Raw genomic sequence first — 12,242 nt, forward strand, 5'->3', positions numbered from 1 at the left:
GATACATTTCAGACCAGAACCTTTGAAGCTTGTCTTGTGGTTACATATTCTCAATATGAGACATGAAGCTTTGTCTACAACAAACAAACAAGTAGCCTCCTACAGACACGTGTCAGACTACAATATAGCACTTCCTGAAGAATTCACCTTTGCTGAGTCACCTGTGACTGTCTAAAATTACTGTAAGGTCACTGAACTTTAGACTAGGGGATTTCCATTTTTCCCTAGAGACTGTTCTGCCCTCTTGAAATTTCCTAGGCTATGTATTATTTAATGACCTACTACTAAGTACGATCTAAAATGCATGTTTATTGTTTCTCTTTCCTCCAGTTCAGTGGCAGTGACCTTGGTTATGTTTGTTTATTTATTTATTTGCTGGTAAAAGAAAACAATATTCGACCCTCGACCACAAAACTTAAGTATCTTAAATAGCATGGGTATATTTGTAGTATAATAGTAGAAAATACATTGTATCAAATTACCTATTTGAGTCAAAATTACCTATTTTTTTTAATGCCAAAAATTATTAGGATATTAAGTAAAGATCATGTTCCATGAAGATATTTTGTAAATATATCAAAACTTAATTTTTAATTAGTTGTCTCTTGGCCAAATATTGTCACATCCTAACAAACCATATGATACATAAATCTCACTTTCACAAAATTGACCACGTTTTGTGGTCCAGGGTCACATATTACACAGTATTCGCTGCAGATCTATTTACACACATGTATAATGTATTAGCCTACCTGGTGTGCACAAATAGTTCATTATATTCAAAGAACCTTTGCACTGGGTTGCATAAATGTATATTTAAATTATATGCAAACTATCAAATGTTTACATGGACAGCTCAGTGAAATGACAGATAAAGAGAATCCATTAACCATAACTATTATTAAAAAGTTAAAAATCACATAGGCCTAGTATCATACTCGGCAGCTGAGGTTGATATCCCCTCACCGAGATTGTTTTGAAAAATAAGAATAAGGTAAGAAGAACTTTAAAAATGACTATAAGGGTGTCATGACAAATTACGTGAGTTACAATAAACAGTTTTAAATGTATGGAAGATTTCAGTAACTAAAATAGTCGCCACCCCTGGTGAAAAAACCAGCATATGCTGGTAGGTATGTTTTGATGCTGGAATGCTGGTTAGGTAGGTTTTGATGCTGGTTTAAGGTGGTCCTTTGCTGGTTTATGCTGTCCTTAGCTGGTTTATGCTGGTCCTTGACCAGCAACATGACCAGCAAAAACCAGCAAAGGACCAGCTTAAACCAGCAAAGGACCAGCTTAAACCAGCATCAAAACATACCTACCAGCATATGCTGTTTTTTTCACCAGGAACCTGTCGTAAAATAGACTTTTTAAGAAGAGGAACTGTGGTCGCTGAGGTAATCCAACCGCAACATTGGCACATTTAAGTAGTCCTACTGGCATTATTTATTGCTTTATTGCAGATTCACATATCAGACGTTTGTTACACAAAAACGTAAACAAAACCTTTAACGTCTTGATAGGCGCCAGAAGAAACTGAAGTGCCTTGAACTCAGACCTTCTCAATACAGATTAAGCTAGATACAAGTGACGCAGGCTTTATTTGATGAGAAGTTAGATACGTTTTGATACAATGGCGTTAAGTCAGCGTTGGCTCTTAGTATTTTTGTAATATGACAACAAAATATAGAACAAATAAATGCCTTTGTAACATTATATTAGTGCATCGTTGTATATTTTGTAATGAATTTAAAAAGAAACAACAGTAAGGTAAGTTGTGACGCAAGCTCCACCTTCTTCCGCGGTAATAAATTGTGTTTACAAACTTTCATTTCTTCAGAAGTTCCTCTCAAACGCAGACGACAAGATCCTTCAAAATGAGAAGCAATACTTTCATCACACTCCTGGCATTCACCTTCCTCCAAACATCCACAGGTATATAACATTTTGTTTATGTTTGCGCAGAAGCATTATTTTTAACGCCTTTTAACCTTTGTGATAACAAACGCAACGTCAGTGTATCTACAAAAACCAAAAAACTAGGGCAGAGCGAAAGGTTTTACAATTTCATAGCTTTTATTGTTGTTATTGTAATATTTTTCACTTATTATTGTATTGCTAGCTGATGTTTAAAAGCTTGGATATCTTTGCACAAACTGTAAATGAAAATGAATCTAAATGTTCAGAATTGCACACCTCAAAAACTGAATTAGTGTGAACTACCAATAGTTCCTTCTTCAGGGGTAATCCAGGTGATTTTTAGGTGCAGTCAGGTAAAAAACGAAAGTCTTTTTTTCGTTTAAGGTTACTGAGTTATATCATAACGATATAATCCCCATAAAGACTGCATTTGCATCATGACAGTCCAAAACATCATATTACGCATTAGATATCTTAAGTCGTCTACAGCAAATAAGACAAAGAATTTGCCACCTCACCTGATGCACACCATCGTGACCCATCCAGTTAGACAACATTATAAGGAAATAGTTTTTGCTCAAAAGCACCTTCAAGTTTGCTTGACAGTAAGAATGGTTTCATTAACTAGCACGTGAGACCTTAAGACAAAACAACATACCAGTATTTCTGTATTTGCACAATGCTTTACCTTAGTTTTACAGCAGTGCGCATCAGATAGCATGTAAATTGCCTTCTCATGTTCCTGTTGTCATGGCTGGTGTGCCAACCAGACCAGGAAGTTTAGAAAGAAGGATATTCTAGAATATTAGGTTACATAAATACATAAGCTGATTCACATATATCAGATTTAAGATTACAAAAATCAGCTGCTTCCATATGAGATACTAAAGATGCAATTGTTGCATCTATAAAGTTAGTAGATTACTGTTTTGTTTTACTATTCCTACTATTCTTCTGTGTTTTGCAGCTTCGTTGGAGGTAACAGGTCCATCTGAGGCGATTCTGGAAGGCCAGGATGTGACATTGGAGTGTTTGGATACAGAATCGGAGTTGAACATGAGCACAGTGCACTTTGAGAGGTTCTCCAAGGTAAGGTCACTTAACACAGTGGCAAGGAAATATCAGGTACACAATGTGCTTTGACGTACATTTGTCTGTAAATGCTAAGAAAACAGCAGATTGAAACTGAAATGACATGTTGTTTCTCATGGGAAATGAGAAGGGTTTAGGTTATTGTTGCTGTCTGGGCACGTCCTCCGCAGTGCAGCAGGTCTGATTACGGTATAAACAGAAAGTGAGAGATCTAAAATTACAAACTTACCTGTCAGGGACGCTTGCTCTTAAATATCCAAAACTGCTGTTGTGATTTTGTAAACAATATTATAATACGGAAATCTCAAATGAAGAACAGTAACATTATTTTGAATTTATTTGTCTGGAGATCAAGACTGCAACTGGTATTTAAACAGCAGGAGGCAGTGTGTGTTTTAGTGAGCTTCTGAGGGCTGTTATTCTGGGTTTAATTAGTATCTGGCAGTGAGGGGCCTTTGGAGGATTCACAGCATCTGCTGCTTCTGTCAGTACAGAGTCTGTTTGTCACCTTTTTCAGCGATCTAAACGCATTCGAGCAAAACAGGGTTCCATACCACCAATCACAAAGACAGATGTTTTGTTTTGCAATCTCTCATTAACCTGTGTTAGTCAGACCCAAGTGCCAGTGCCCCAAATAGTCTGCTCTCTCCAACTCTGAAATACTTTATCAAATATGGCAAGTGTTCCTTACATCAGCAAGATGTTTCTAACCCAAAAAGCCTAGGGCATTATATTTGCTAAACAAATTTCTAAAGCCTCTAAATTATCAACAAGATCAAAATGTTCATGGAAAAACCTGTTTTACACATTCTACTACATTCCTCCTGTCATTTGAATGATTGTTTTTAAGCCAGTAAACGCAATTTACTATAATTTTTAAAACAACACCCTTTTAGTCATGGTACAAATGTCTTTGCTGTGAAATAATTTCTGATTTTTACAAATAAAATGTAAGAACTTTGTTATTATTAGTAACATATCTCCATGAACACTTACTGGACTGAAGCAGCTTAGGTATATGTATATATTAAGAAAAATCGCCTTAAAATCTAAGTATAAAATATGATACATCAGGCTTATGTTGAATGTTTGTTTACATCTCTCAATTGTCATTGTATTTGTATTGCATTAAATGTTTTGGAATAACCACGATAAAAATACAGCGCATTGTTCATAAAACTAAGCATTTAACTATAATCTTACTAAGGCATATATAAATGGGAGATCCACAGTAATAATTAATATTTATATGCATTTTATGTCAGCTAAGTAGTTTGCTATACTGCTGTAAAGATTATTTTGATTTGATTATTTTGATCAGTATTTCATCGTACTTTTTTGGGCAAATCAAATGTGATACTCAACAAAAATCACATAGATATTTTTTTATATTTATCTAAATGTTCAATAAATTGTTCTTTTTGCCAAAAAAAAAAAGAAAAGAAAAGATTTTTCAGGCTTTACAGGTTTAAGGAAGATTTTTAAGGTAGAACAAGCAATCAAAATATATTAAGTTAATCTTAAAATTGTTTAACAGGAAATTTTGCTCCAAATGGACAAAAAAAGCATAAGTAATTCACATGCTGTTAATATATTAAAGGACAAGTTCACTCCAGACTTAAAGTATCCTGATAATTTACTCACCCCTATGTCATCCAATTAAGGTTTATGAGGAAAACATTCCAGGATTTTTCTCCATATAGTGGACTTTAGTAGGGATCAACAGGCTGAAGGTCCAAATTGCAGTTTCAGTGCAGCTTCCAAGAGCTCTACACTTATCCTATCTAGCGAAACTATCAGCCATTTTCTAAAAAAATAAAAATGTATATACTTTTTAACCACAAATGCTCATCTTGCACTTCATGCATTACGTAGTAATGTTGGCAAGGTCACACGTGATGTATGCAGAAGTACCGACCCAGTGTTTACAAAGCGAATGTGCAAAGAGAGTCAAACGCCCTTTCCAAACAAGGTAAAACAACGATGTTGGACAATTGTGTAGAGCCCTTTGAAGCTGCATTGAAACTGCAATTTGGACTATCAATCCAGCTGATCCCCTCTGAAGTCCACTATATGGTTTTCCTCAAAAACCTTAATTTCTTTTCGATTGAAGAAAGAAAGACATGAACGTCTTGGATGACACAGGGGTGAGTAAATTATCAGGAAATTTTCGTTCAGGACAGAACTAATAAAGTTGAAGTCAAATGAGCATCATATTCAATTTGTATGCTACTGGAGGGAAATATTTATTTCTTTTTCTTCCCAACAGTACATGAAGAGGTGGTATCGGCTCGAGTCAGATCAGGCGTATTTCTACCGCCGCTGTTTTCTCTATGACGTGGATGTGAGAAGGGAGGAAGGCAGACTGCTTCTCTTCATCGCCAGCATCCAGTCCTGGTCTGAGGGTCCATACCGCTGCGTCTCTGAGGACAGTTCTGTAGCAGACAACTCTTCCCAACCCCTCACCATCCCCATACACTGTGAGTAAGCAAACATCAAGGGCAGCATGAAAAGTGCTAATGATCTGCCATGCAAATTGCTACATACATAAACTGATCCATATGTGTCTAGATTGTCCAGAAGCTTCAATCTTTCCATCGTTATATATGAGGCAAGTTGCATCTGACATTTTTGTTGCAAGGAAGTTTTATATTTGGGATTTAAAGATTAGATGACAAATAAAACTCTTTATCTCCCAAGATGACAAAATCAATACTGCTATCGACTGGGGCTTTTACAGTGGCCAGGGACAAGTTGACAGTGGTGATTTATTGGAGAAACTGAGTGGAAAAAACAGATGGATCAGTATGAATAATCAGATGGAGACAAGATGATCCATGCTCATGTTGTATTATTACAGCAAATCTAGACTTAATATAGTATAATCATTGGTGATAATCCATCGCTGTCACCAACAAGTTACAAAACTGTTTAAAAGTTTGGGGTTGGTAAGATTATGTAAATTTTAATTTTGTCTCTTATGCTCACTAATGCTGCATTTATTTGTTTACAACTATTGAATATATAGTGTACATGCGTTGTTTTTGGAGCAGTGAAAACATGCTTGGAATTTCCATGCCCTACTTCCTTGTTTTTATGCTATGCAAATATATCCAGGAGCAGAGCTGTTTTGACTAATCCGTTTTATCCTCAAATGTTCTCTCGTGTTCCCTCACAGACATGCGGGAGGTGGCTGTGCACAGGGCTGGTTTGGGATATTTACAACGTTATTTCAACTCAGTGCAGGACCTCAAAGTACGCTTAGGTGATGATGTGGAGCTGGAATGTTCTACTTCAGCTTCTGAGGCACCTGAGTACGTCTGGGCTAAAGAGGTGACAGATTTAACATCTAATGCTCTTGCTTTTCTATTTTCCTTCTTTTTTTATAGTTTTTCTTTTTTTAACATGATGCATTACTCTGTCTACTGCAAAACTGCTGTATTGGGATTGCAGTTCCTTGTTTTCATGTAGGTTTCTCATACAATTGAGCAAAAAAACCCTGGAAGGCCAGGTTGCTGTTGACGTGAAAATAAGCGTATTTACTGAGGTCTTGGGAAAAGGTTGTGAAAGTTGTCAACTCATTTAGTTAGAAAAGTAAATGTGCATTAGATACAGTGTATGCTAGATCTACACTAAGGAGGTCTAGTCTACACTCCTCATATCAATTCTGATTCATATTTATATGCGAGCTATGTGCAACTAGGGTCCAAAACAGCAACCAAATGTGAGCAAAAGTTGACAGTGTGAAAACAGTGAGAAAATACAACTCAAATTAGTAATTAGTGCCTAGGTATTTAATGTAATGATTAAAGTAGAAGTTTAAATAGAATGTGAGAATGATAATCATACAATCACTGATATAATTGACACGTGCGACTCAAATCAAAGGAATAAGCCACATGAGTCTTGACAGATGTTTGCTAAAGAAAACATCTGTCACGTCTTGTGCATCTTCCACCTCAGTGAAACATTTTCAACATTTGTTTATCTAGGATGTCTAGAAATGTATTTCACAACACATGTGAAATGTTTCTCACATTGAGCCGCCAAAATTAATACATATTTATAGGAACAAAATCCTGGTGTGCAGTTTCAAGGAGACTGAAGTATCCTTCTATATAATGCAGTCTTTTTCACTAATATGAAAGGAAGCTGTAATCTATAGAAGCCCATTTCTGCCACTGAATGAAGAATAAAATAAGGTAATATTGACTTTTTTATCTCACAGTTCTGACTTTTTTTCTCACAATTGCAAGTGTACATCTTGAAATTCTGACTTTTTTTCTCAGAATTGCATGATATAAACTTACAATTCTGACATTTTTCTCAGAATTGTCAACTATAAACTCGCAATTCTGACTTTCTTCTAAAAATTGAGAGATAAACTTGGAATTGCAAGTTATAAAGTCAGAATTGTGGGATATAAACTCGAAATTACAAGAAATAAAGTCAGAATTTGCAAGATATAAATTCGCAATTCTGACTTTTCCTCAGAATTGTGAGATAGAGTTGGGGTACTCTGACTCGTATTTGGACTCGAGTCCGGTCTCAAGTACAATTTTTAGCAGACTCGGACTTGTCACAGACTCGATTTGTTAAAGACTCAGACTTGACTTGGACTCGACTTAGGTGGACTCGAACCCAACACTATTGTGAGATATAAACTCACAATTGCAAGTTATAATGTCAAATTCTGAGGGGGAAAAACATTTGTTCAGAATTGCAAGTTTATATTTTGTAATATTGACTTAACTCAAAATTGTTTTATAAAGTCAAAACAAAGTCAGATATAAACTTAAAATTCTGACTTTGTTTCTCATAATTGCATGTTATAAACTCGCAATTCTCAAATTTGCAGGATATAAACTGCGAGAAATAAAGTCAGAATTTAAAAGATACAAACTCGCAATTCTGTTATAAATTCAGATTTGCAAGATTTAAACTCAAATTCTGACTTTATTTCTCAGAATCGCATGATATAAACTTGCAATTCTGACTTTTTTTCCTCAGAATTGTGTTATAAAAAATTTACAATTCTGACTTTTTACTCAAAATTGTTAGATAAACTCGCAGTTGCAAGTTATAAAGTCAGAACTGTGAGATATAAACTTGTAATTGCAAGAAATAAAGTCAGTTTTCAAGATAGAAACTCAAATGCTGTCTTTTTTTTAAGAATTGTGAGATAAAAACTCGCAATTGCGAGTTATAATGTCAAATTCTGAGGGGGAAAAAGACTGATATTAGAATCATGACTTTATATCTCACAACTCTGACTTAACTCAACTCAAATTGTGTGTTATAAAGTCAGAACAAAGTCAGATTTAAGCTTGCAATTCTGACTTTTTTTCTCATAATTGTGTTATAAAGTCACATTTGCGAGTTGTTAAGTCAAAATTGTGGGATATGAACTCATAATTGCGAGAAATTAAGTCTTTGAAATGTTTTTTCTCAGAATTGTGAGATATAAACACAATTGCAAGTAATAATGTCAAATTTTGTTAAATGTATAAGAAATTGTAACAAGGACACCTTAAAATAAAGTGTAACCACCTTTTTTATTTTTTTATTTAATGCTGGAAACAGGCTTCCATAGTAATTCGATTGCTATAGAGACAAAAATACTTTTAAATTATATTATAATCAATAAGAAAATCATTTCAGGGACAGTACCAACTGTTTTGTGGTAAGGCTGATTAAACTCAGTTCACTTGTCATGGGCTGGTGATGGTGAGACGAGTTATTAATTTTAATTTGTTTATTTTAATTGACAGAGTAATCTGTTGAGTAACTGTTGAACATACTAATCTTGACTGCACATAACATGCTGTAAAAAGCATGTGCATACTCTTATTTCTCAAACCAAAAAAGTCCCTCCAAATGTCATGGTGTGGGTGATCGATGACCATAGAATTTCATGAGACTGAAGTACAGAATGACTCATTCCTGTTATTCAGAATGACGGTCTGTCCTCCACCACATGTCACGAATGTGCAGTGTCTCTGCTCTGACAATTCAAACACATAATTTCACTCAGCCAATTTGGCTTCAAATATGTACTTCCGATGTTTACCCGGCAGATTATTATGAATGGAGTAAACCAGAAAAGCCAGCTTTACTTAAATGACAGAGCACGGTTTACCTGTTTATTGTGTTCTGTGTCTGCACTCCAGCGGAGGAAACAGAAAGACATTTGGAGCAAGCAGATTAGCTTAAACAATGGTGCTTTGGCCAGAACTTTGACTTGACTGGGAATCCTCTTAATTCACTTTCATTTAAATTGAAATGGTCTTTGTTGGCAGGCTTGCAGGCGTTCCGCTAGTGCCAAAAGCATTTGTACAGTTATGATTTGCTTGGAGTGGACTTTGCACAGGCATTTGTTTCCTTGAATTGCATTATGTTTTATTTTTTACTTCATTACTCTTTTGTACCCACTAACATAATTTATACCTAATGCAGAGATTCTTAGGGAAGTTTCACTATATTTTGTTCTGTTGTTATGTCATGAGTTTTTTATTCACAAGGTCTACAGAAGTGGGAATTCACCTTCTTGCATGGTTCCCTTCATAAGAATTATTACTTCTATCTTATCTTTCTTACGTCAGATTCTCTGTGTAGCTCCAGCTTTGCTTTTCACTTCTCAATAACTTCTTCCCTATCTGTTTTTTGTCTGTTTTCAATCAAGGGAGAGGACTGGCTTTTGCCCTCTCATAAGCTGAAGCTGGTGAAGGTGAGGGAACAGGATGGAGGGAGATACACCTGTTCGGCTCAGTCTCCTACTGTGTCTTCTCTCATGAAGAAACGTACAATCAGCATCACTGTTCTACCAGGTCAGAAGATTAAAACGGAGTGTGTGATAGTGTGTTGCTTATAGTAAACAACTTGAGTTGATTTGTTATACACAGTATGTTTATGATTTGAACGTTTCATTTGATATCCAACGGCACTAACAACAACTCAACAAGCAAAATCACTTATTGATGTATTTATTCAATACTCTGTTTAAATGATCTGAATACAACAGAACAATCTTTGAACAACAGTGGTGCTTTGGCAATATGAAAGCCTGTGTAAGACAATAATATTGACCTTGTGATCTCACTGACCGTACTTAACTCTTAAATGCATACCTCGACCCAAGGTGTCATTCACTACCCTTTCCCTCCTTCATTTTTTAAAGTTAGACATCAGCCTTATTAGTATTCCTCAATCTATTCATTAAAATGTAGAATGAAATTAGGAAATAAAGAAATTATGTTTTTTGAGGAAAACATTTCAGGAATTATCTCCACTTTTTGGAAGTGTGAACTTCTAAAATGCAGTTTAAATGCAGCTTCAAAGGGCTCTTAACGATCCCAGCCTAGCAAAATGTTCGGTCATTTTTTAAACAAATTGATAATTTATATACTTTTTAACCTCAAATGCTCACCTTGTCTATTCTCTGCGATCCGCATGCATACTCTGTGCAATCTGGGTCGATACGGTTAGGGTACGCCAAAAAACTCCCATCTCGTCGCTGTTTTACCTTTTTTTTGTAAAAAGCGTTTGATTTTCTTTGTATGTTCACTGTTGGGTCGGTATTTCTGCAGCATTTTTGTAACAAATAGTTTAAAGTCAGTTTGATAGATGTATGATGTGATTGTGTCTGTCTTACAGAGGATGCAGCATGGTATGAGACAACCACCGGTCGCACTGTTCTCATGATATGTGGAGTAGGACTGGTCCTTCTGGTGGTTGTGATATCCCTGACCACTTACCTCTGCCGCAGAGCCAAACAGAGCAAGAGCAAGGGACCCATGTAAGTACTCCAAACCACCGTAGTCATGTTGTCTAGAAATGTGTGCCATGATTTATGTGGGTGTTTGACCTCCAGCCCTCCTCCATCATGTCGAGTGGAGTCTGTGTATTACTGTGAGCATCAGTAAACGCTGATGACCACTTCTCTCCCCCTGCATCTTCTCACTCCCTCAAAGCTGTTCAGGCAGGCTAGTCTATGTGCAAATAACTCTCGCTAACCTTGTTCTCTCTCAGGCCCAAATCTTTTCTTATTCTGCTTGAAAAAAACACTCACTCTGTCGTATTTCCTTCTCTTGTCCTTTCAGTGATGACCGTTCCCAGAAGAAACCCATCTACAGAGCCAGCGTGGAGTCCTTGCCCTCCACCGCTTCTGACAAGCAGCCGCTGGTGTAAAGAGTGAGATTGATGGAGGACTGGAGAGGAGAGGAGAGAAAAGAAGACAAGAAAAAGATTAGGGAGTATTGGGTATTCACAGTGGAAGAGAGTTAATGAGAGTTTTGCACATAGATTTTGTTATGCTCTTGGGTCTTCATTCAGATATATAATTAGGAGACTGTCTATGCAGGGAATCGAAAAAGTATACAAAGACGGGATAAATGATGGTTTTACCGTGTGTCCTTTCCAGTGTGGATGGCAGCATTGCTCTTCAACAAAAGGTGTGCAATTTTCTCTGTATTGATTCAACAATCCTGCAAAATTGAGAAATGCTGAAAAGATGTTTTTGTGAGGTGACATTGAACGTTTCTTTCTTCCCAGCAATCTTGGGTTGGCTTATTTCTTCAAACTGATTAACATTTCTTTTTAGGAAAAAACTACCGTCTGCAAGCTGTATGATCATTTAGTCAGATGTAGGAATTTTTGGGGTATTGCTTTACATAAGTATATAATGTTCTGCTTCACTTGAAAGGACAATAGATAAGATCCAAACTAACACTGAACCAATTACTCTAGAAGCACTTTGAAACTGTTGCACTTTTTTACAAGTTTGATTTTTCCCATATCTTTGAATTTAAAGCTATTAAAATAATTTTACAACATAATCACCCTCCAGTGTTGTTACTGATCTAATTAAGATAGACATTCATGTATGCTCAACTCTGAAGAAATCTCAAGAGAGTTCATCTCTATGTAAATGGCATTACCACCGTTTATAAAAAGCTCTTTCCATTTCAGACTTCCGAGGTGTTCAAAAATACCTGCCATTTCGCAGTCAAAAGTTCTGATACACAACACCATGATTAGCTATTAGATGTACTATTACAAAATACAATTCCTCAGTGCACTATCATATGATTTGCATATTATTCTTATACAACAGCTTAACAAACAAGAAGTTCATATTGAGCAACTTACATTGTAGACTGTATTGCCAACTAATTTGTCTATTTTCCAATTGGAACCAAATCTAAAGTACCTGAATGAACCGCTGATGAGCA

At 36.0% G+C, this 12,242-nt stretch overlaps 1 protein-coding gene across 1 annotated transcript; it reads left to right on the forward strand.

The window, feature by feature from the left end:
* Nucleotides 1-1,840: 1,840 nt before the first annotated feature.
* On the forward strand, nt 1,841-11,846 carry si:ch211-79k12.1 (uncharacterized protein LOC568891 homolog). The gene is made up of 7 exons (XM_051131196.1): nt 1,841-1,935; nt 2,888-3,009; nt 5,282-5,492; nt 6,191-6,345; nt 9,695-9,839; nt 10,666-10,807; nt 11,112-11,846. Exons 1-7 carry the CDS (start codon nt 1,878-1,880, stop codon nt 11,197-11,199), a joined length of 921 nt encoding a protein of 306 aa, XP_050987153.1. The 5' UTR covers nt 1,841-1,877; the 3' UTR covers nt 11,200-11,846.
* The last annotated feature ends 396 nt before the right edge of the window (nt 11,847-12,242 follow it).

Source organism: Labeo rohita, chromosome 16 (assembly GCF_022985175.1).
Source record: "Labeo rohita strain BAU-BD-2019 chromosome 16, IGBB_LRoh.1.0, whole genome shotgun sequence".
In the NCBI taxonomy this organism is placed as follows: Eukaryota; Metazoa; Chordata; class Actinopteri; order Cypriniformes; family Cyprinidae; genus Labeo; species Labeo rohita.